Source organism: Cucurbita pepo, chromosome LG19, assembly GCF_002806865.2.
Source record: "Cucurbita pepo subsp. pepo cultivar mu-cu-16 chromosome LG19, ASM280686v2, whole genome shotgun sequence".
In the NCBI taxonomy this organism is placed as follows: Eukaryota; Viridiplantae; Streptophyta; class Magnoliopsida; order Cucurbitales; family Cucurbitaceae; genus Cucurbita; species Cucurbita pepo.
The window spans coordinates 5,562,354-5,587,866 of record NC_036656.1 but is presented as its reverse complement, the minus strand read 5'-3'; the positions used below and the strand labels follow the sequence as shown (position 1 = coordinate 5,587,866).

At 35.9% G+C, this 25,513-nt stretch overlaps 2 protein-coding genes and 1 pseudogene across 7 annotated transcripts; all 3 read left to right on the top strand.

The window, feature by feature from the left end:
- The first annotated feature begins 140 nt into the window (after window positions 1–140).
- On the top strand, window positions 141–9,624 carry LOC111781795 (probable starch synthase 4, chloroplastic/amyloplastic). Of its 5 annotated transcripts, none has more exons than XM_023662495.1 (20): window positions 147–506; window positions 900–947; window positions 1,062–1,095; window positions 1,180–1,273; window positions 1,397–1,525; window positions 1,804–2,008; window positions 2,886–3,020; window positions 3,187–3,291; window positions 3,404–3,502; window positions 4,074–4,203; window positions 5,239–5,289; window positions 5,377–5,487; window positions 5,739–5,848; window positions 6,371–6,539; window positions 7,242–7,328; window positions 7,546–7,617; window positions 7,879–7,992; window positions 8,592–8,653; window positions 8,774–8,870; window positions 8,993–9,624. In XM_023662495.1, the coding sequence occupies exons 1-20, from the start codon at window positions 391–393 to the stop codon at window positions 9,110–9,112; spliced, it is 2,088 nt and encodes a 695-aa protein (XP_023518263.1). In that variant the 5' UTR covers window positions 147–390; the 3' UTR covers window positions 9,113–9,624. The 5 variants fall into 5 exon arrangements, 4 of the variants coding, with proteins under 4 accessions (XP_023518266.1, XP_023518263.1, XP_023518262.1 ...); XM_023662494.1 differs by having other exon boundaries at window positions 7,870–7,992; XM_023662496.1 differs by lacking the exon at window positions 1,804–2,008 and having other exon boundaries at window positions 149–506; window positions 2,948–3,020; window positions 7,870–7,992.
- A 1,794-nt stretch (window positions 9,625–11,418) lies between these two features.
- On the top strand, window positions 11,419–19,581 carry LOC111781571 (kinesin-like protein KIN-8B). 2 transcript variants are annotated; one of them, XM_023662240.1, is made up of 17 exons: window positions 11,421–11,799; window positions 11,912–12,251; window positions 12,334–12,405; window positions 12,499–12,615; window positions 13,242–13,330; window positions 13,980–14,124; window positions 14,220–14,315; window positions 14,994–15,085; window positions 16,048–16,296; window positions 16,415–16,565; window positions 16,813–16,875; window positions 16,951–17,187; window positions 17,305–17,409; window positions 17,489–17,602; window positions 18,297–18,553; window positions 18,645–18,866; window positions 19,074–19,581. In XM_023662240.1, exons 2-17 carry the CDS (start codon window positions 12,204–12,206, stop codon window positions 19,108–19,110), a joined length of 2,094 nt encoding a protein of 697 aa, XP_023518008.1. In that variant the 5' UTR covers window positions 11,421–11,799; window positions 11,912–12,203; the 3' UTR covers window positions 19,111–19,581. The 2 variants fall into 2 exon arrangements, with proteins under 2 accessions (XP_023518009.1, XP_023518008.1); XM_023662241.1 differs by lacking the exon at window positions 19,074–19,581 and having other exon boundaries at window positions 11,419–11,799; window positions 18,297–18,444; window positions 18,645–18,831.
- A 275-nt stretch (window positions 19,582–19,856) lies between these two features.
- Window positions 19,857–23,774, top strand: LOC111781677 (annotated as a pseudogene).
- The last annotated feature ends 1,739 nt before the right edge of the window (window positions 23,775–25,513 follow it).

Here is a 25,513-nt window from a genome sequence, read left to right as displayed (position 1 = left end):
ATGGTTCAACATTTAAGAATCCTCATAATAGAAAAGAAAAATCCTCGCCAAAAATCATTTTAAAAACAAAATTTAATTTTGAACATGTTTTAATAGGAAAAAAAAAAGAAAAAAAAAAAAAAGAAGGGAATCACGTTCCAACTTGCAACTTCCATCCCCTTCTGTTTGGCTCTCTTTTGATTTATCATCCTCCTTTCCCGGGATTGGCCTACGTGTTGCGACGGAGAGCTCACTTGACTCAGAGGTCACCGTGTCCACGCAAAGCTGCCAGAGCTGAACTCAGCCGGCCTCTGTCTCCGAGGGCGTTTATTTTCCTCTTTCAGCGCTAATCTGCTTAATCGCCGTTCTCCGTTGTCATACACCGTGGGCGAGCTTTTGAGGCTGAGAAGAATGGCTATCCATGCATTTACCACAACTGGTTTCTCTTTCCATCTTCCCTTTCCAAAATGTACCACTGCTTACTCGAGATCTGCTGGTGATCGAGCTCGAACTCTCTGTTGCTCAAGGTGAGTTTCCTGTTACGGTTTTCAATTCCGTTTTGTTTGTTTCCTCGATTTTAGTTAGTCTCGTTAAATTGTTGTAATCATGCTGAGTTGCATTTGATTCTTATGCCTGCTATACTGCTATAATATGGTCTCCCCTGTTCAGTTTGTTGTGTTGGAGGTTTGAAGTTGGTGTTGTATTCAATTTAAGAGAAAAGAGCTTTAAAATCACACGATGTCTATCTCGCCTCTTGCTTGTGCCTTCCTCGTTGTTTTTCCAGTTCATAGTTTAATGTAAGAGCTAATTTGAGCTTAGGCCGGTGATACTGTCAATGCTTTTACTTCTAGCCAGACAATAATTTAATTGACTCTGTAGTGTTTGACTTCTCGACTATTTAAGCTCTCTATTTGTTTCAGCGGAGATGGAGATCTTAGCGGCTTGATTAACGTGTCATCGGAATCGGAGTAATTTTTCTTAAACATTCTTGGCTTTTGCCTTGGCACTTATCTCTAGGTGCTTTTCGTATTTCAGTAGCTTTATCATCTATGGAAACTTGAGTATATGCAATCTAACTTTAGGTTCGGAAGACGCGGGGGTGCACAGATGGCGAAGGTAAGTCCTCATGGCCTCAGATATAGTCTATTTACTTTTTCGTCTAGCCAATGTGATAGCTCTTATTTTCGCTTTGCTCATTAGTCATCAGATGGTAAACGTAGCATTCAGTCGTCAGATGGAGAACTACGGGCAAAAAACAGTGAAATTTGGCAACTCTTCAGAGAAGCTCAGCGAAGTATCTGCTCTACGATTTCGTGTTCTTAAATTCGTTGCTTCAAAACATGCATTTCATGTACTTTTATGAACTCCATTCAAGACCCTTTGCTGGCAGTCTTCTCATATAGACTGTGTTACTCAGATATCTTGTCCTTGGATAAACAACGTGCCCTTGCTGTAGAGGAGCTGAATAAAGCTATCAGCGAGAAAAAATTACTGCTAGAAAGGATCGAGGAATTGGAGATTGAAAAGCAGGCTATGGCTAGAAAAGGTGACAAATATTTTTGACTTTATCCTATGTTACCTAACTAACTGATGTAACTAATCCTCGATTACTTCAAAGTGCTGATTTTGTGTTTTTTATCTCATTGTAATGTGATGCCTTGTTTCTTGTGGATAATATTCTTTTACCTTTTTCGCTTGTCTCTCTCTGTTATTTATTTATACTTCAAAAGTTTGTCATATAGTTAGATAAAATAGTAAAAAACTTTAGGGCAACAGATACATGGAAGATTGAAGTTGTTTTCATGGGGTTGTCGTTTCAACCAGATCAGGTATCATTATGTTGGGAATTACTACTTCGAATTGATTCTATGGTTCTCACTGGCACGATTAGTTTTGGAGAGGCATCTCAAATGAGACAACTGATCATGGATCAAAAAGTCAGCATACTTGATGCTTTCACCGAGATCCTGCAGAAAAAAGATGCTGAGCTACTAGCAGAGCTACGTCAATTATCTGACAGAAAAAATAAGTATAGCTGTTAATTGAGTTTCTTGTTCATTTTTATCGTCCCTCTTTTCCTCTCACCATCTAAAGATCATGCTTTAAACTGTGAAAATGCATCAGGACTTTCAATATTCTAAACATATTAAAGATGTGTTTTGTTTTTGTGCATGCCTTTTGCTTAAGAACCAACAGAGAATTCCATTGTGCTATTAGGTCAATACGTCTAAGTTGGTAAACTTTCTCCATAGAATGACAAGTTTAGTGAATACTGTTTTGAATTTTAGCTTGGAGTTAACCTTTGGAGTAGAATCTTTATTGCATGTATGATGTTCAGCTTCTTGCTTTGAATTGTAAATATTCATCAGTTGCTGAATTTCATTTGAAGACGCAATTGATAGTGAAATAAAGCAAAGTTATAGATGTTCTTACAACAGCCTTGATATCTTGATGACTTAGTCCTTCAAAGTTATGTAACACGTACATACAATAACTTGACAGAGATTCTTTATTGCAATTGCTGTGTCGTGTTACCAACACTCCTCAGACTCTTATAGTTTCATTAATCTTCCCTGTATTCCATTTTCCCTCTCCCTTCCAAGTCAAATTTATTTATTTATTATAATCTATCAATATGCAGTTTTCTCATACAAAAATACTGCAAAGTCATAGATTTTCTTTCAACCACCTTTATATATCGATAGCTTAATCCTTGAAAGCTATAGCTCATGTATATACTATAATTTGACAAAGTGTTACTTGACTGCAACTGAAATGCTGTGCTTCTAGCACGCCTCAGACAATAGTTTCATTAGTCTTCTATGTGCAACACTTTCCTTCCCCGTCTGAGTCAATTTTTTAATTTTATTTTGAACTAACAATTCACAGTATTCTTTTTAATTCAGGAATGGTTTTCACATCGTTCACATTTGTACTGAAATGGCTCCAATTGCTTCTTTTGGAGCAGTGGCATCATTTGTAACAGGGTTATCTCAAGCTCTACAAAGAAAGGGCAACTTGGTGGAGGTTATCTTACCAAAGTAAAGGCCTCCACTTTGTTAATTGATTCCATCAGTTCTTGTTATTATTTGGATTAACCCCTTTTTGTAGTTGTTCTGGCTCCCTTTTCTTTCGGGCCTGTTCTTTGTATGCTTCTGTATTCTTTTATTTGTTCAATGAGAGTTGGGTTTCTTATTGAAAAAAAAGGTATGGAAGCATGGACCTAAATGAGGTTCAAGGGATACGAGAGACTGAGGTGGAGTACTATTCTTATTATAATGGTCAACTACATGGAAACAAAATATGGACTGGGTGAGTCTGGATTGTCTAATTGATTCTCTTTTTTTTTTCTTTTCTAAAACTACTTGAAATGTAAAATTAGCATGGGCATCGGAAGCTAGTCGTATCTCACATCCTTGTACAGGGTAATCTGTGGCATAGGGGTTACTTTCATTCAACCTTTGTATTACTCATCATTTTTCAACCGGGAGAAGGCATATGGATACTCTGATGATTTTGAACGGTAAGTAGACCTAATCGACAGATTTGTTTTCCCACTGTTGTCTGAGGCTGCTTATGGCTACTAAAACAAGACATTCTTATGCAATTTGAGCATTCCGCAGAATACAAACTCTGTCCATGCTTATTGAATGCCCGTATCAGTTTTTAGACATGCATTCAATTGTGTCAAGAAGCGTAGAATATAAAAATTAATGCTATTGCCCTCCTACCGTATTGACATCCCTAGTCTTTGAAAAGTAAAGTCTATTGCAAGCCCTACAAAGAATGGAATTTAATTAAGATTGTCATCTCTATGCATATTTATATTATCTCTTACTAAGTTTAGGATATCAAACTGATCTAGGATTTAGATTCCGTACCAGAATGGTCATTGACCAGCCTACAAGATAATCAGAGTGATTGTGAAGTTATGTTTCGAATGATCACTGACCTTCGACCATCCATGGTTTAATATAATGTAACTTGAGATGAACGTCAAAAGATTCTAGTCTAAAATCTCATTATGAATCTTAACTAAAGAAACAAATGCATGTTTCTTTATCTCATCTATTTAGTTATTTTCCTGTTTTCAGGTTTATGTACTTTTCTCGGGCAGCATTGGATTATATTGTGAAATCTGGCAAGAAGCCTGATGTGTTGCATATACACAATTGGCAGACTGCTATAATAGGACCGCTTTTCTGGGACATTTTTGTTCAACAGGTTTAACTTGTAATTAGCATCTTTCATTCCAGCTTCTTTTTCTTCTAATTTTCATTTTTTGGGTCCAGTTAGGTCTTAGGGCGGAACTCTTGTTTCCATGTTAGTATCTTTCTGAATCTACGACATCATGTTAGTCTATGTTAGTAACAAAATTGCCTTTGCCCTACAGAACAGGTGGTATATAATCTTTTTACTGTATAAAAGTTAGTTGCACTGATATTTCATGTAACTTGGAATAATTGTAGGAAAGTATGGAGTCATTTTCAAGAATGAAAATATGGAAATGGTGATTTAAAAAGTTGAGTTGTTCTAAAAGGTCAAGATAGATGATCTTTTGAGTACACACAAACATCAAATAAACCCCAAGAGAAACAAACAACCAGACCTGAATGGAACGAGTACTAACCAAACCTCACGCAAATAGCAAAACACAAGAGAAGCAAAGTTGGTATCGTCGAATCCAACGACACAGACAACCAGAAAACTCAAGCTGCTACAAACCCAGGCGACTGAAGGTGGAATGGCGTTCTCTCTCATGCGCCTACACGTGGGATAAAGGGTGGTGGATTCCAGCGATGGGTGGGGCAATGCGTGGTTTCTTTGGCTGTCGAATTCTTGGGACTGACAGATTGGCGGCTGGGCTCTTTGTATGGACTGTGACAAAAAAACGACAAAAGATGGTCAAAGAGTTAGAGGAACCAAAATGACAATTTAACATATCTTTTAATTTGAAGGAGTTTGCATGGAGCTTTTTTGTTGGATGGGTTGTTTTCTGTTCACTTTTTTTTGGATGAAGTACTTGAAGTAATCTACTGCTTTAAATTAAATACGTAGGTGGCTTTTCTTTTACCTTGTTGTTAAACATTGATTTGGGTTATCATAAACAAACAACTTTTTGGTTTTTTGACCTTCCGATTACTGTGATAAAAAATAACTTAATAACTAAATAATATTCATATGCTTACTTACGTAGCTTTGCTAATTTTGTAGGAAATTTCTTTTTCTTATATGGATGTTGTTTACCCCTGTTTATAGGGACTTGAAGGTTCTAGAATTCTATTCACATGTCACGACATCCATTCACAGGCAAGTTAGAAATTATGTTTTTGGCAGTTATTAAAATGTGTTCTCCAAGTTGTAATACGAATGATGAGATTATCCAAAATATCCTAGCCTCTTATACAACCAGAGAAACTGGCACTATGCGGACTTGATCCTACGAAACTTCATCGTCCTGATCGTCTGCAAGACAACTCCAATACACATCTTGCAAACATTATGAAGGTATAGAATGTAGAATATTTGAATTTCTTTGGTAAGGCCAATCTTATAATTTTAGGTGTAGCAATTGTCTTGCTCTTGTTTCTCTTATAAACCAGTCTTGTTTTTGCCTGTTAGAGGAAAATATAAAAAGACTGTCCTGTATTAAGTGCTTGAACAGTTATGCATATTGATTAATATCCTAGGTCTATATTGAGTTTCAAGCTTCCTATCAGTATCAGGTACCATGTAATATATTTCCTGTGATTTTACAGGGCGGAATTGTTTACTCCAATAAAGTTGTAATAATGTCATCCACACATTCAAAAGGCCATATAATTCATAGTTCGAGTCATGGTTTGGAAACTACCTTAAACATGCACAAGTAAGTTGTCGTCTTTTGCAATTCCTGAAACTGGATTGCTCGAGTTCTTTTTTGGATTGCGTTTCAAACAAATTTTCCTTCATCTAGTTGATTGGAACTTGATAAATGATTGTATAGCAGACAAATGATATAGTTACAGGCACCACACTGTAATATTGCTAAAATGAAAAAGGAAAAAGGTGATGGACAATTTGAGAGGTCTATTCTCTCCCAAAAGATACGAAATTCAAACCTACCTCCTATGTAACTACTCAAGGACCCCACCTACCTCCTGTATAAAATATTTCCTTCCCCCAACCAAACTACTCTGGACTTTGCCCGACCTCACCTTTCTTTTCATAGATCTATATTTTTCCGTATACTGTTTCTTACTTTGCATATCTCATATAAATCTTAAGAATTATATTTGATAGCTTCTACCCATTCTCCAGTTACAAGGTCATGCAACTGATTATCCTGCATGTAACAAGTTAGGCGGGATGAATTTTTATTTTCTGTTTGTTGCTTATTGCCTTATTGCAGGGACAAATTGCTTGTCTCCCCTTGTGGGTTTGAGAGCTCATCTTGGGATCCTGAAAAAGATAAAATTCTTCCAGAAAATTATAGTGCAGATGATATGAAAGGAAAATCTGTATGCAAAATTGCGTTGCAGCAAAAGCTGAGATTACCTGAGAATGCTTCTATTATCACCGTAAGTATCCTACTGTTCGTCAAGTAGGCTTCAGGATGTTTTCTGGATTTTTATGTTTCTAAATCGTGGTGTTATATTACGTTCTGGGGGAGAAAATTTTGTTACCTTTAAAAACTTCTATACGTCATATGTGTAGTCATAACTTGGATTCTCATATGATATTTTGTCATGAATTGAAATCACTTAAAGTTCAATAAGCTATAGAATAGGACTTTTTGCTTGCGAGTTTGGAGATGTGCTACACAGATGATGAAAATTTTATCCATTGACGAAAGCATTACCAATCATACTGAGTATTTATACAACCTTTTAACACTTCCCGACTGCTAACAGATGCTTCACATGCTTTTTCTTCTTGGATTATAATCATGTCATCAACTGAAATAATTTGGCAATGAAAAGTCTCAAGGCATCATTTACAAGGGACTGAATGCAGAAAGAAAACTCTCGAAGTGTATGGGTGCTTATCAGCATATTTACCCATCCACGCGTATATTATATTTGTAGCACCTGATTATTTCTGTTCTCCTTCGAACTTCATTTCTGAACCTCTAGGCAGCTTGCCCTTTCTTTTTACTTCATCCTTTTTACTTTCATGCTGTATTGCTTCTTCTGCTCTTCCTTGAATACTGCAGCTATAAAGATGCTAATAGACTATTGCCTTTGGCTCTGTACATTTCTAATCCATTGCCGCCCCATCAGGTTGGATGCTTTTTGTCAGATTTGTCAGATGTTGACAAAGAGGACCTGATAGCAATTGTTAAGAATGGTACCAGAATGGCTGTCCAGGTTGTAATCTCCTCTCTAAAACTTACATGCTGAATTCTACTGAAACCTTTTACCTGCCATTGCACTCGAACATGAAGTTATAGTGAAAATTTATGGTCTGTACTCTTGTATTTATGGTGGAAGCAATCAGTTGAGCATATGTAGTTTTTGTAAGCTCGTTCTTTTCTCCTACAAAATTCATTTTATGGGATGATGAGTGCTAACCGGTTTCTTATAGTTCATCTTCATGACGACTGGCAAGATGAAAAGTGGACAAAAGGAACTAGAATCTCTTCAAGTAAAAATTGAGGTACTTTCTTTTTGTTGATCTCATCTATTTTCCTTTCATCTCACAAATCAAGTCATCTACTGGGGACCACATACAGTAAGGCAAGCATAACAAAAGTGACGATGATAATCTTACTGTTATCTCACATGATAATCAACTCATTTTGGATATAGTGCATGATTCTGGTAATTGGTTAAATTTTAGATTGCTCATCATCATACTGACTTAATCTAAAACAGTTGCAACCAGTTGATTTTTTTTAGCAACTATCAATCATTGCAGGATGAAAACATCAGGTTCATAAACAGACACGATGAGACATTGTCGCATCTCATTTTTGGAGGTTCCAACATTATCTTGTGCCAGTCTCTTCACGATCCTATTCTGCAAGTGCCAGTAAGTACTATTCTCTTCTCTTCATCCAGGTGTGGTGATTATTTGTAAACAGTCCAGTTGTAAGCTAAGTCAATTATTTAATTGCAAGTCTTCAAGTTGACCTGTATTTCATCAGTGAGGAAGAGGAGATCTGTGTGGCAAGTTTATAAGTTGAGATTTTCCCATGAACATATATAAGCAATACTCAACTCTGACAACCATTGTGGGATAATTAAAGGACCTCTAGATTAGGACCAGCAGGGTTTCCTTAGCATTTTAATCTATCGTGGACTGTTCAGAGAATATGTATTAATTTGGAGTTTCATACCATTTGCTGAAGTTAAAGTTTCGTCTACTCCAGAAGGTGGCTCAATACCTGGAACTTAAATGTTTATTAGTGAATTCTACTTCTATAACCACAATGTGGACATGTAGGGCATGAAGGTTAATTGTTCAGTTAATATCTTTGTCATTTCTACTTTGACTGTATTCTGTCTCAATCCCATCTGTTGTCTGGACTGTTCCATGTCAACCTCTGAACTTGTGTTCCAAGCCCAAGGGCGAATAGTTTGTTACAACTTTTTTCTTTTTTTTTTTTTATCTTTCCTTCGATAATGTAGTTGAAGGCTATGAGATATGGAGCTGCTCCAATTGCAATCACCTCCAATGACAACGGATTCAGGTAACTGTTTTGAGCAAATTGAAGTTTGGATACATGTGAATGGTGATGTACTCTTTGTTAATTTCTTGTGAAAAGAAATATAAAAGGATTCATTGATTTCTTTAATTTCCATGTTGCCAGACACTTTCCGGATCACGACTACGAGACTACTAAATTAGCAATGTTCATCAACTCTACCTTCGGATACTTGTCCTTCAGCCAAGCCCTAGATGAAATTGTAAGTGTTAATAAGCTATAAAACCTCATACAAAATAACTTATTAAGGAGTTTGTTATATCTTGTAGCTGCTATGCAATGGGCAATACCTTATTTCCATATTTTCTTTGGGACTGTGTACAGAATAACAATCCATCCGAGTGGAATCATAAAGTGTTTGATGCCATGACCAAGGACTTCTCCTGGGATGCAGAGTGCTGTGATATCTATCTCTCTGCTTACACAGCTATAAAGAGCTTGTGAACCAGGTACAAAGTAGAGCGTACAAACATACATATCGACAATATTTGCATCCATCACTGAAGCTTGCACGCCACTGCAGCTATGTGGTGGAGCTTGATTCCAGACTTCCGGTCTATAATGGACAGATTTTAGGTTTGTAAATGAAGAGATAGGTAGTTTTCATTTTTAATAGTAATTTATATGTGAATATAAAGAATGGCGATGTACTGAAAGGCTGAATGTGCAGCTAAAAAGACTCGTTTTTATTTTAATTGTTTTAAAAAGAAACTAGTCAAACTAAACCGTACCACCTACCTGTTATTTTCTCCTCCAAGTGGAGAAATTATTCGAGGTTGGTACGTGTCGGTGGTTTATGTCGTTGGATTTTGACAAGAGAAACTAAAAATTATGATTTTGTCGAGCGAGTTACAGAGTGACAACTTGTTGACCATGTTGAATAGTTTTGCTTCAAAGTGGTGTGATTCAACGTTCAAGCAAGCTGCAATTATACTCCTCTACATGCAGTTCATTTTTTTCTCTTGTGCCACCTGCTTCCTGTTTTCCTCAGAATTCATATTTTCTTCAAATTTTCTTCAAGTTTCTCTGTTTCCTCTCGTTGGAATTTGGGGTTCAAGGTTTGCATGAGAATAATGTTTAAAAATACATGCTTATGCTTAGATATAAAATATTTGGTTGGTTTAAATCGTATTCTTACTTTTGAATCTCTGCAGTTTATTTATTTTGGTCCGAACTTCAATATGATTTTTTGTTCTCTGGATTCTTTGCTTGTTCTTTCTTATAGTTAAGTTACGTTTGCCGAACTCAAAATCTTATCTAGCATTGTGTAGAGCCATGTGTATATGACATTAGGTCTATAGATGGTCTAGACTAACTAGCTTTAAGCAATAAGTCACGTGTTCGAATCTCCATTTTTTTTGCCGGGTTAAAACTCAAAATGGATAATCAAAACTAATACGGTTATGCACATCTGAAAATAAAACTAAATGTATTCATCTTTAGTTCATTACTTACCATTTGAGTCGTTGAGATTCATTGATTGGAGTTTTGTCTTCGATCTATCAATTTAAAAAAGGTGTAACGATAGGGACACATTACTTATATTTTCTCTAAATCTAAATGGATGTCATTTCTAGTAATATGCATATTTATACAATAACCTACCTATTTGTAGGTTCAAATAAACTTTTACTACATGATTGATCTCGCCTTAAATGCATCAAAATTGATGGGTGACCAGAAACTCTTTAGAGATCAATTATGAATGATGGAGACCCATAAGATGACTCAAAATCAAAATAATAAGTGATGCAAGATGATCCAATCTTGCCAAGTGTCATGTGTCGTTTTGTGGTTGACAAAGAACGAAGAGGATGCAGGTTGACTTGAATTCATGAGCAGCTGCCTGCCATCCTCCAAGGCCCTTGAATGTCGTTGCAGGCGGCGCCACTCGTTGGGAAGCTAACGAGTATGCGCAATTTGTTAGATGATGAAAGTCCCACATCTACTAATTTAGGGAATGATCATGGGGTTATAAGTGAGGAATACAAACTCCATTGATATGAGACCTTTTGGAGAAGCCCAAAGCAAAGCCATGAGAGCTTAGGCTCAAAGTGGACAATATCATACAATTCACAAGTTCGGAGGCAGAAAATAAGAAATTGGGGGCACGTTCTAACAACAAATAGGATTCGGGTGATTTTGTTTCCGATTTTAAACGATTTATTTTTGTTATTAATCTCTTTGGAAATTAAAGTATTTTTCTCAACTCAGATTATGCATTGCTCACACGTGCATCCCACCCTCTATGACCTGTCCTATGGGCCCCATCCTTTTCCATTCCAATTTCAAAAATAGAAATAAAACTTTTTAAACTATATATATATATACACACTTATTTATTTCTTATTTTTCAAAATTTAATTTGGTTTCTTTTAAAACATGGATAACAAAACAATAAAATTTATGGAGAATTAGCCTTTAGAGGTATGATTTAAAAATATTTAACAAAAAATTAAATAATAATTAACTAATAAAACAAGAAACTATCAAAACTAAATTTAATTTTCTAAAATGAAATTCAGTATTTTCTTTAAATTTGGTGAAAGAAAAAAAAAAAAAAGAGGAATATTATAAAAAATCACAGAAAAGTTTTTTTTTTTTTCTAAGAAAGTAGAAAGAAAAAGAAAAGGGGAAAAAAAAAAAGCATCGATTTTCAAAAGCTCGTAATTATTACCCTTATCATAAGCAGATCCAAGCTGTTGGTTTCGTTACAAATGGAAAATCAAAATAAAAACCAAGTTCATTTTCAATTCCATTTGCCGTCCATTTCCAAATCAAACCGACGGTCACGATCACTCCAGCAACAAACCAAATTCACTTTGCCGTCCATTTCGAAAACCAACAGACGGTCTCGATCAATCCAGTTCTTCTCCAGCTCCTCCACTCCTCCGCCTCTTCTCCGTCGTTACCCCATTTTAATGGCTTTCGCCTTTGCATTCCCCATTTCTTTCTTTACTTTTTATTGCCACTACCATACGCCATTCAACCACCACATAATTGATCATTCTTTTTCCCTTCATTCACAATAGCCATTCTCTCTCTCTCTCTCTTTTCGCCCTTTTGTCTCTTTCTCTCTCGGATGCGGTTTCTTTTTCCACTTCGATCACTACGCTCGCCGTTTTCTCCAGGTTCGATGTTTTGTTTGGTTTTATTATCTCATGTCGTCTTATGGTCATGGCATTGTTCTCTGGAATGCGTGGCTGTGCGTTTTGTTTCTGATTTTTGACTTTTCTTTTCCAGGATCGGGGGAGTTCTGTTGATCTTCGCGTGTGGGTTCATCAATGCCATTTTAGGGTTAGCGATGTGACAAGAGAGATTCATTTCTTTGCGGTTTTGGAAATGATCTTTTTCTCAAGTTTGTTGTAGTTCTTTTTTTGGGTGTTGTATGAGTTTGCAATGCAATGGGAGTAAATGTCCATTTTAGAATGCAAATGTCTTTATAGTTTGTTGACAAGGTGTTCGGGTAGTCTTGGACCCAAGGATTTGCATTTGATTGTTTATTGAGTTTTGCGGAAATCGATGTCTGCTGAAAATGCCCAGTATCATAGCACCCGGAGCGAAGAAAGCCACGACTCTGACGGTTCGTCTTTAGCCTTTACCGACAACCAGCTTTCTACTGCGTTAATTCCTTCGTGACATCCTTGTCGCATTTTTTTCTTCAGGTTGCAGTGAAATGCCGTCCTCTAAGGGAGAGAGAGCGTGGCCGTGATATTGTCCGCGTGATTGAAAGCAAGGTTACCTAAGCAGATTGCGGATTTGAACATTTATTTAGCTTTGCATTTTGTCGATCAAATTATTGCTGAAATTTGGCCTCCCTACAATTTTAGGAGGTGCTTATACTTGATCCTGACCTGTCGAAGGATTACCTCGACCGCGTTCAGAACCGAACAAAGGAGAAGAATTATTGTTTTGATCATGCATTTGGTCCAGAGAGCACTAATCTGGTGCGTACAAGTTATCTCCATCCTTGATTTTTTTTTTTTTTTTTTTTTTTTTCTGTTCTGTGTCCGATTAGATGACGAATAATTGAGATTGGGCATTGCTGGAACTTGACTATTGGATTTATGGTTTTCTGGTGAATACAAAGTTGGATTAAAGTGGAAAAGTTCTCCATAGAGCTCAAAATATGCGAAATATCTTGAACTCTGGATATATTCGTAGATCTTAGTAATGATCACTCAATTCTCTTTGGCATGTTGGTATAACTAATTGTTTTTTTTATTAATCTGGCCTACCAAATCGTCTATTTTTCTTCGTCTGGATTGTTTCGAAAGGTTCCATTATAGACGAGTTTATTAATTTGAAGACACTGGTTGTCACGTTTTAAGACTAGTTCAATTTAAAATTTAAAAGGTCGATACCGGGATTTCTTTATCACCAAGCAAGAACTTAAAATACTGATTAGTATCTGAGTTGATAAAGATTATTTTCTGTGTTGCTAAGAAATGACAGTATCTCATTCGCATCAGCTAAAAAACTTAATTCACACGACTCTTTCATTGGAATGCCTTCTTTTTGCTGATGTTTTTGCTATATTGCTAATTTTTTTTTCTAATCCCTGTACGTTCAGGAAGTCTACACGAAAAGTATATCTTCCATAATACCTGGAATCGTTCAAGGTCTAAACGTTACTGTTTTTGCCTATGGGTCAACTGGAAGGTATTAAAGAGGTGTTTTCTTGTTCTGAAGTTATCTCCATCTTTTCTTTAGATGAGTTAAACTAGCTCTCTTCTTCTTCACCTCTATTTAAACTGCAGGTTGTAGTGGACCGTACTTCTAGTTTCAGAGCGTTAGTTAGTCTTTAGGTCATTTTATGGACAACCAAGTGTTCAATGAATTAGACTGTGATCAAAGGACTGGAATCACCCACCTTCTAAATGTATATATTCAGTTAATAAAGAATCATGGCTAAATGCTTATATTGCAAAATGTACAAGTCTCATGTTTGTAACATTTTGTCCTCTGATGTAATCTTCTTTTAGTAATTATTACTGCTTGGCAAAATGTCTTACACAATGCAATTTAAAAGAGAGAGAGAGAGAGAGAGAGAGAGAATCTGATTGCTTTGTGTGGTGAATGCAATCAGTTTAAGAGATTATAGCTCTCTAATGTTATTGTTTAGAGTGAGTACATAATTTAAGCCTGAAAAGCCTTTAGCGTTTGGTCAATTTTTATTCAGTATAGTATAGATGGGAACCACAAAAGTAGAATTGGAAGACACTGAACTTTTCCTTTTATTCTTCTATACTGAATCTATGTTAACCATTCTCAAATTTCCTTCTGAAATCTAACTCCTTTTCCCTGCCAGTGGTAAAACATACACAATGGTTGGGACCAAAGGTGATCCTGGACTCATGGTGCTCAGTTTGAATACTGTATTCGATCTCATAAAAAAAGACAAGCGGTCTGATGAATTTGAAGTTACATGCTCTTATCTAGAAGTCTACAATGAAGTATGCTGACCGTACCTTTTCTTTGGAAATCATACATGTGGGTGGCCTTCTGTTTTGCATAAACATTAATTTCATCTATTAAAACTATTTTTCAGGTGATCTACGATTTGCTTGAAAAATCATCTGGTCATTTAGAACTTAGAGAGGATCCTGAGCAAGGAATAAGTGTTGCGGGCCTTAGGTGTATCAAGGTTCATTCTTTTTCTAGTATTATTAGATCCTTGAAATCAATATATAATCGTAAATAACGATTTTCACCATCAAGGAAAAGTTACATTTTTTTATATACGTTGTATCAGAAAATTCTGTAGCTTTTCAACCTGTTCAATATTGTGGTGGGAGTTGTCACCACAGTGAATGACGAAAAATTTGTAGCTTAATAATAATGGTTTGGCTTTTGAGCTTCAAACTTAAAATCCAACTTGCACACGATGTTATAAGTTTATGTGAATTGTTGCCGAGTAATGGTGAAGTTTCTTTTCAAATTGAGAAGGCCTTTAATTTAGAGGCCAAAATGTAAGGAGAGCCTCAATCTTTGTTTTTTTGCATTAGTTGGCTGATACATGCTACTAATAATTTGTGGTTTGGTGCTGAAATACATAATCTTTTTGATATCTCTTAATTTTTTCTTTCAGTTAAATTACAGACTCCACTTTCCTATAGAAAATGTTTAACAATCTTGAGGTTGTTAATAAACTTCAACTCCCTAGTTTCTTTTTGGATCCCTGCATCTCCCTTTCCTGGCTTATAGAAGGGGACCCTTTCAAAGCTTCTCTAACCTGCATAAATTCGTAATGCTCTTTTTTCCCTTTCTATTTTCTCTTTTCCCTATAAACTAAATGCCCTTTATGGTTTTGGGTTTACTTCAGGTTCATTCTGCGGATAAAATTCTTGAACTTTTGAACATGGGTAATAGTCGAAGAAAAACAGAGAGCACGGAGGTAAATGCCACCTCTTCAAGGTATGTTATCCTATAGTTGCCATAGACGAAGGGTTCTGATACCAAGATGTCTCATATTCTCTTTGGCTTTTGTATATATTTCTTTTACGTTTGGCTGTTAATTAAGGTTATTTTTTTTAATTAAAATATCATTTGTGTCCTTGAACTTTGTGTTTCATTCTATTTTATTCCCTGTACTTTCAAATGTCTAATTTCAGTCACCACACTTTGGTCCCTATTTGTTTATTATTAAGTTTTCTAAAAAAATTACACTTTGTTAGCCTTCTACAAAATTTGGAAATATATTCAAAATAACTTAAAACTAACCCTAGAGACTGGTTTTAAGATTTATTGTACATGGACTATAATTGGTCACTTGAAAGTACAAGGACTAAAATGGAATAAACCTCAAATTACAGGACTAAGATGATATTTTTAACCATAATTTTTGTGCTTTTTATGTTAAAGCTGAGATTTTTCTTTTGGATGCCATTTAAAATTGTATCACTTAGACAACTCAATTTCTTATGTAACCCACCCAAAGGAAGTGCACATTTGCTTTCATTCCAAGTAGCTTATGAAGTTTGATCTTTTGGAAAGCCAAGCCCTTTGCATTCAACAATGGCACTATCCATAATAATGACTCAAGGTGTCTCCAGTTCGTTAAACATGCATAACCGTACCTAGGCATTTGCCTTTTCTATCTTATTTCCATCCTTTTCTTCTTTGAACTAAATCTCCTTAACAAGTCCTAACTAATGACTAGTTGTCAAGTACTTCATTGGTTCCTCCATTATATTACACAGAGTATATGGATTTACAGTCGTCATATCACTACCATCAAGAACGTGGTATAACAAATGTGGTTTAGCTAGTTATTTGTCATGCTACTGGTTCTTCTCAGTGAGTGCAACATTTTTAGTTGGCTTTACCTAACATAAGCTTACTGCTCGATATAATTTGAATAATAATGACGTAAACAGATCACATGCAGTTTTGGAGATCAGAGTGAAAAGAAAACGAAGAAACAAATATCCAAATCAGGTCTTGCAAGGGAAACTTGCCCTTGTAGATCTTGCTGGTAGTGAACGGGCTACTGAGACAAATAATGCTGGCCAAAAATTGAGGGATGGAGCTAACATTAATCGTTCACTCCTTGCTTTAGCCAACTGCATAAATGCGTTAGGGAAACAACAGAAAAAAGGTCTCGCTTATGTCCCATACCGTAACAGGTATTTATGTCAGTATTATTACAGTATCCAACATCTTATCCGGCAAACTAAATCCTGAAAGTTTATATCTAGTCATCATAACTGTTTTTCATGGTTTGCTTATTATTTATTTTTGCAGTAAATTAACACGAATTTTGAAAGATGGTTTAAGTGGAAATTCTCAGACTGTGATGATTGCTACGATATCACCTGCAGACATTCATTATCATCACACTGTGAATACATTGAAATATGCTGACAGAGCAAAGGAAATCAAGACACACGTCCAGGTTAGATTTTAAGTCCCTCCCATCTCACATTTGGACTTGAATTCAGGGTCGGGGTATTCTATATTAGTGCTCATTCATTTCTCGTTGGGCATTAGAATCTTTTTTTGCACTCTCATATCGTTTTAAATTCCCCGACTATATGGTTTTACTATTAACTGTTTTTTTTTTTTTTTTTTTTTTTTTTTTTTTTTTTTTTTTTNTAGACGACAATTGTCATTACTCAGATGTTAACACCTTCTGTTTCCAGAAAAACATTGGAGCAGTAGACACCCATGTATCAGACTACCAACGGATGATTGATAGTCTTCAGGTGACCCGTTAATTTGAGTTATTTGTTTAAGATGGTTGACCCATTTACTGATCTTTAATTATTTGATTTCTTCAGACTGAGGTTTGTCAATTAAAAAAGGAACTAGCTGAAAAGGAATCCCAGCTTAGTACTAAACCTGCTGAAAAGGCTGCAGACGATGAGCTGTCTCAGTTGAATATTTTAAGTCATGAAATAAGTGAGAATGTTCAGGAAAGAATAAATTTACAGAAGGCTATGTCTGAGCTAGAGGAAACCAATCTTAATAACCGTGCAGAACTCCAACGACTTGATGACACTATTGCAAGGCATCAGGTCCTTTGTTAGTTTGCAACTGTTCCTTCTGTTTTCTCCATTTATTTTGATTAGTATGATAGAAAATGCACGATTTAGTGTTTGCATGACTGATGGCGCACATTTTCACTCTCACAGGCTATTCAAATGGACGGATCAACTGTAGAGGAGCTGGTTGCCCGACGTCTAGTAATTTTAGATAACATTCGTGACAATGATGAAGCTGGAGTCAATTATCAGAAGGTAATCGGCATATGCGTGAGCCTCCATTAATGTCCGTATGAATTGTATATTACTCATAATACTAACTCCACTTCTTTAGGAAATTGAAGCAAATGAAAAGCAGCGATGTCAACTTCAAGGAATGATTGATGAAGCCGTTAGTAAAAATGGGAATAAAACTTACTTGCGGATACTTAGTCAGTATAGACTGCTGGTTAGTATATTCTTGATTGATCTTAGCATTGAAAAGTAGATTTGCACGACCATATTTAATATATGATGTTATAATTAAAAGGTCATGTTCTAATATGCCAACATAGCTAATTATTACATTTTAATAGTAAAAATTTAATCAGAATAGTTAATTTTAAGTTGAGCATGAATCAATTTATCTCTTGTGAAGTATTGAATTAATTAATAAAGAACAATAAAATTAATTTAACTTCATATAATTAATTAAATTATAAATTATGATTGTTTATAATAAGTAAATGACAATTATTTCACGCTTTGCAAATCACATTTTCTCTTACCAAATTGTTAATGCAACCATTCTATTTCCAAGCATCGTTCTTAAGCTATATTAATACTAAACGTACTCCAAAAATGCACTAATTTTGATAGAGTAAACAAGTTATCTTATGAAAGAAGAAAATTGAAACAAATTTGGTTTGATAGTTTTGATGTCTTTACATTGTTGTGTTCGTACACCTGATTTTCTTTACTAGAGATGAATATATCAGTTGTACAAATCTAGGGGAAAAAAGAAAAGAAATAGAACACGAGTGCTTGTAATGTCTGTGAAGAGAAAGAAGAAATCTAATGAATATTGTAGATTTTATGAATGGTTTTTATTTTTACGGTTCTGTAATTTTCTTCAGAACCTAACAATTTGAGAAGTATTATAGGGAATGGCCAACTCTGAGCTCCAGTTAGAGATGGCAATGAGAGATCAAGTCATTCACAACCAAAGAGAAGCTCTGAAAAACTTATGGAACTTGCTCATGGGGCTGGGCCTGGACGAGAAACAGATATTGCACCTTGCAGCCGAACAAGGTCTGACGATTGAAGGCTGGCCAATGACTTCTCTGGGGCTTTCTGAAAATCAGTCATCTAATCTCTCTTCTTGTAGACCTACATCAGTTTTCCCATCTTCTGGAATAGAGTACTTTTATGCTGGATGTTCATGTTTCTCTTAGCATGATGTTTCTGACGATAGTTACTTATATCGCATTTTTCCTATGTCTCTTTTACAGGGAGGGAAATCAAAACTTCTGCAACTCCTCATGTCCTGACTTTACACCACCTGCATATTCAAGGCTGATGAATGCTGATAAACCAAACATGTGGTTTGGTTCACCTGGGAAGCATTCTCAAGATCTTTACAAGTCGTGTCTGGATATGAGAAGTCATGCTTCTTTTGGTGGGAGCTGCATATCAACATCATCTGTAGTTGGCGATTTAGCCAGCAGCAGAAGGTAAATTTCGGGCCTTTTGGATTAATACTATCATTCTGAGATTCCAAAGCTCATCTCAAATCGTTAGCTTGTATTGGATCGTTCTTCTCAAGGGATCATTTTGGATTACTCTTCTCACTCATTGAGAGCTTATCTTCTGAGCCTACCTTACAAGTCATTTTCTCCATGTCCCTCCTGACTTCTAACATGCGATTCATTCTCCTACAGGATTATTGAGGCAACATCTTTTACTAAGAAATTTTAGTGGACGAGGGAATCATATAGCAACATCTATTATTAGAAAATTATCAAGCAACAAGATTTAACGTAGGCTTCATGAATTGTGTTATCGAAAGCAATCACCTGGTGCTTTGCTCCATTTTCTGCTATTGGGTAAGGGTTCTATTTAGTGTTGATTCAATGACCCTGATCGTAGAGGCTAGACCTCCTGTTTTGTAGGACCAAGATTGCTTATGCCATGACATTTTGTAGAAAACCAAATGTAAATGTGCAGACTTGCAGCATCTTGTGATGAGGAGATGTATTTATTATTAGCTCGTAAATTCTTTTTCCTCTTCCATAGTTAAAATATGGGAGAATGATTTGGGGCAATATTAGCCAAAAATCAGATGTAACATTGGTGCTATTTTGCCTGTATATATCTTTACTATATGATGTAAATACTGTTGGTGAATTGTGAAGTGATCTCTTGAGAATATATTTACTTTTTATGGAATTATAATAAGGTATTTATATCATCATTCAACTTAGAGTGCCCCAATTTGATTTAAAGGCAATCTCACAATACTTCTATATCCCCGCCAAAATTAACCGTCGACCTGCAAGACATTGTTTCGTAGCATCAGGGCTGCCAGAATATCGCAATGATCTGTTCTACTATCATCGGAGCCGGAGGATTCCGATTTCCGCCTCCATCTCCGACTTTCTTTCATGTTCAAAAACCCCTCATTAGATTCCTTTGGATCGGTTTTTCAGTGATAGATTGAAGAGATGTCATCGGAGCCATCTCAATCTGATTCCTATAAACCTTACACTCTGTCCCAGACCCTAACTGGCTACAATCGAGCGATTTCATCCGTCAAATTCTCAGCTGATGGACGTCTTCTTGGTTCTTCCTCCGCTGATAAGACCCTTCCCCCCTATGCTTGCTCAAATTCCATCCTGACCCCTCTCCAAGAGTTCAGAGGCCATGAACAGGGTGTCCCCGACTTAGCTTTCTCCTCTGGTTCTCGTTTTCTTGTATCGGCCTCCGACGATAAGACTCCTCGTCTCTGGGATGTGTCTTCTGGGTCCCTTATCAAGACGCTTAATGGTCATACTAACCATGTGTTGTGTGTTGTGTGTTGTGAGTTACCTTCAATCCCCAATCCAACGTGATATCAGTATGTTGTCCACCCCAGCGACAACATGATTGCTTCTGGATCACTGGGCAATGATAACACTGTGAAGATCTGGACCCAGAAGAACCACTCGTTCTGGTTCATCTTCCAAAGCAATTCACCATCAAGGTTTGAACATATAATTAGTCATCATTCAATTATGATTGACATCTATTCTAGATCAAAACATCATAAATTTGAATGGCTACTCCAATCATGGTTGAACTAGAAAAGGGTTGAAATTAAGTAGAATCCAATTGTGAGATTCTACCTCGATTGGTGATTGGTTGTAGAGGACGAAACATTTTTTGTAAAGGCGTGGAAACCTCTTCTTAGCCTACCTAAAACTCTAAACAAAACAATGCCTATGAATAGAACAATGTCTATGAATAGTGTGGTTGACTTGGACGGTTACAACACTCCATTGTAAACATATATTTGCAATCATATAGCATTTAGTTAAAATATATATTTTTAGATGTATTTGTTGTGAGGGTTAAGAAAATGAGAACCACAAATTGAGTTGGCTTTATACAGTTGTTTATGATTCTATGATTCTATGATTGTATTATTTATTTATTATTGTTATTGTTCAAAATAAAATCTTGTTTATTCGAAAATTATTTTTAATTAATGAAAAGGGTGTTGGGTGCATCATGGGGATGCAAGGCCACCTGAGGATATACATATTGAGGACAAGAAGAATGTGGAGGCACATGGGGGGCTTCTAAAAAATGTGCCTAATTTCATTTGTTGTTCAATGACGATACATTTAAATGAGAGTAATTTTTAGGATATGATAGTTAAAAAATGTTTAAAATAATTGATAGTTATTACCTATGCTAATCATATGCATTTTGCCATGAAAACTCCAACGATAATTGTGCTTGACTATGAACAATTTTATGTTGAGTGACCTCTTTAAAAATTAGTTCTTTAGCAGACTCAAGGGCTTTGGGGGAAGTTACCACAAGATCAGAGAAAGCGAGTTCAGTGCTTTGCTGCTTACGCTCCCCTTTCTCTTCTTCTCTGTCGGAGTGGCCAACCCACTCAATCTCTACAACTAGCTCATTTCTCGATGAGAGGACTTTGAACCTGACTGCTCAATCCTCTTTGCCGGCTGATTTTCATCCCTTTTATAATTCTAAGCCGGTTGGAAAGCCCTACCTTATTAAGATTAATTAAGATTAAGGCGAACGAACTAGTCATGAAAGAAACTTCCTTTACTAATCCTAAGTTTACCCGGCTTTGTGCTTACTTACCCGATTCGAGGACAGGTAGGATCTTGCATCCGATTTAAAGTGCTTGGCCGTCTTCCCTATATACTATCTATATATTAGATATATATACGTCTGTCTGCCCATGCCTTGAGTTCACTTTCTTCTCCGCGCTTGCCTTAGACTTATCTTATTACCGCGCTCAGGAAAGGGAATGCCTACCTCTTATCACCTACTTCGACTGAAACCGGGATAGGAATTGATGCCATACCACCACGGGAGGGAGATCCGACATTACTATAGACTGAACCGTAGCCCTTTCTTGCCCGGCTTTCAAATTCACANATGAATCTGATATTTTTTGGGGTTTTGATTATTAAGGAATTGGAAGCTCCATTTATGGATGATTTGGAAATGAACCCTTTTGAGTGCACGCTACACGAGCTCGGTTTCCAAGCTTTCTCCGACGAGAAAGCTACACATCCCACACAGATCTAGACCATTCCGTACAAACCCGGCAGCCGTGTGAGGTGGCGGAGGAGAGGCCGGCGAAACAACCGAGGGCTACCGGCAGCTGGAACAACTCCTGCACTGCTTCCATGACTGCGTCGTCTTCCTCATCCCACATCATCTCGTTTGGGAACTCCCATTCTTCTCCACCTTCCAACAGAGTGAAGCCCAATTTTGAGATGTGGTGCGAAACAAACAGAGATTTGGCGTCGGTGATCGAACAGGGTTCAAATTCAAATTCAAATTCAAATTGTTCCCCAAAATGTGGTGTGGGGATGAAGAGGAGTGCTGGGGTTGTGAATCGAAGCCCTTTGGTTGGTCAAGATCATGTCATAGCTGAGCGAAAGCGTAGAGAAAAGCTCAGCCAGAGATTTGTTGCTCTTTCAGCTCTCATTCCACATCTTAAGAAGGTAATCATTTCTTTCTAATTAATTGGGTCCGTATTATAAGATGATCATTAAATTCAAAAATACTTCATTTAAACTTCTTTATAACATAAACGTTTATGAACCCACTTAAATTAAAACATCATATCCCTCCATCTCCCTCTGTACCTACTAAAATTCAAACCCGTGATCAATTCATCTTTTTGGCCGGCAAAGCAACGATACTGTTTGGTAGAGTGTGTATTAAGGTGTTCTCTAGCTCGTTAGTCCTCTCTTTCATGACGTTATCTCCACTATACGGCAGTGTCACCGGGTTTCACAACCATTCATCTCCTTCTCTCTTTCCTTCCCTCTCATTTTCGATGTTTCCCTGTTGTTTTTTTTTTTTTTTTTTTTTTTTNTTGGACTTAGTGAGAGGGGACAAGTATATTCTTGGGAGAGGTTTGCCCGCTTCTCCCTACCCAAGGTTATATACTGTGGGTCTTGTTATTTTTCTCTTGCTTGCTTGTAGAACGTCTCTTTCAAAAATCTCTCTTTCGAAAATTTCTCTCTGACTTCGTATTCTAAAACCTTCTTTAACAATTGAGGCCAGAGGCTCGAGCATACGTCGCTTGGCCGTAGGCGACGCAAGAACGAATTGGCTTAGCTCACTTGTCGTTGGAAAGTGAGTGTCGTACAATCACGGCCGGAATTCTCAAGGATGGTGGCTACTAACTTTTTTTTTAACCGTTACAATTTAAAATTTTATTCATATTCTTAACTTTCAAACGATTTTAATTTCAATTTTGTGGGTAATAGATGGACAAAGCCTCGATTCTTGGGGATGCAATAACATACATAAAAGATCTTGAAGAACGTTTGAAGGCGGCTGACGAAGAAGCAGCCAAAGCAACCGTGGAATCAGCGGTGGTTATGAACAGATCTGATGATCTCTCAACCACCGACGACAACATCTGGTCGGACGGCGCAATCCCGGACATAGAAGCAAGAGTCTCCGGCAAGGATGTTCTATTGAGGATTCATGGCAAGAAATGCAAAGGGTGTGTTTCAAACATACTAAAACAGATAGAGAAGCTCAATCTAACAGTTCTAAACACCACCGCCATGCCATTTCCCAATTTACACCTTCATATAACCATCATCGCTCAGGTTCTTAATCTCAAACTCTTTTTAAATCTCTGTCTTATGGGAATTAATTGAATTGAATTTAATTTAATTTAATTTAATTTAATTTAATTTAATTTAATTTGCAGATGGATGATGATTTCTGCATCACAGTGAAGGAGCTAGTCCAGAAATTAAGACAGGCTTCTGTTGAATTCATGTAAAATTACAAAAATAAAATTATTGCAAGTTTTTGTATGTGGGCAATCTTGGTTATGGATTAATTAAGTATTGTTGCTACAATTAATAAGATAATTTGAATTAATTATATGAAAGTGACAGCTCCATTGCAACATAATTAAGACAACTGGGAACCAATCCTTGGTATAAACAAACAAGTTATGGGGTGTCGGATAGAGTGAAGTGAGGAAGAAGAGAACACAGCCGATGTCCCACAAAGATTACAAGATCTTCCATTCTCCACCATTGTCAACCCTCCATCTTTTATCTCTCAAATTTAACTTATATTGTAACAGTATCCGTCACACAGTTTTAAAACGCATTTATTAGAAACAAGTTTCCACACACTTATAAAAAATGTTTCATTCCCTTCTCCAACTGATGTGAGATTTCACAATCCACCCTTTTAGAAGCCCAACGTTCTCGCTAACACAACGGCCGGTGTCTGACTATGATATCATTTATAACAACTCAAGTCCACCGCTAGCAGATATTATAGCGTTTTAGTCCTTATATATAATATTTAGGGTTTTATCCAATTAAGTAGATGTGATGGTTTAAACGTTGAAAACTAACCAAACATGGCCAACTAGAGTTAAGTGTATATTATACATTATTAGATTTAAAAATAATAAAATATTGATGTGAGTTATGCTCCCAAAATGGAGAATTAACACACATGGGTTTAATGGGTATTAAATTACAATAAATAGGGGTGAGGTGTCCCATACATGTTTTTTTAATTTAATTTAATTTAATTTTTTATTGGTTTCTTACTGGCAAAATATTTGGGGAGTCCTATGTACATGTGTGTATGGTGGCCTTGAATTCAGCTCTACAAATCTTTATAATCTATCTCTTAATCTCCAAGCTTTCATTAACCATTAAATGCTTTACATCTAATTACATTCATCATATGCTTTCTCATCCATATTTCATTCCTTTATTATTATTATTATTATTATTATTATAAAACTAATTTCTCGAGATGGGTGACAATTTTTTTTTTTATCGATCAGTTTTAATGTCTAAGTTATCGGAACACACTAATGATGATATGTATTGTTTTAATCCTCGTACATACTTGAAAAGTGGTTCTTTTTCATTTTGAAGCTGGAAGAATGAATATAAATATTATTTTAATTTGAATAGGAAATAAATATCGGTAGGTTTTAAAATTTAAAAGAAATAAATAAGTTTAAAATGATACTCAACCATTCCACTTTTATGTATTAAATATTTATGTAGATTATATAAAATCATAATTTTTGTTTTATTATTATTAAAGGATACATATTGATGATGATCTCCAAAAATGACTTGTGATTTAAATTATTGAAAACCCATATTATATAGTATTGATGCCAACTCAGCTTTATACAAATATGATTTTAAAATACATACTGTTCTTATCTCCGCATGGGTCCACTCTGGCAATAAATATCCTATATTTACAAAATAATTTAAAAATACAATATTTGCAATATTATAATATTACTTTCATTTCACTACATTAAACTATTAAATTATTTACTAAAAAGTCATTTATTTTATCATTTTCAACTTTGTATTTACAAAACAAAAATGACACTGATAGACCACGAACGTATGCATTAATTATTATTCAAAAAATTAAAAATAAATAAATAGTTGAATCCAAAATTCAAGAAGGAATTACTCGGTCGTAATGCGTAATATAAAATGAGATCGTTGCATTATAAAATACAAATAAAATCTTGAGATTAATTAGTTTGATTAGTGTTGAATTATTATTTATAGCTAATTAGAAAATGATAATATAATTAATTAAG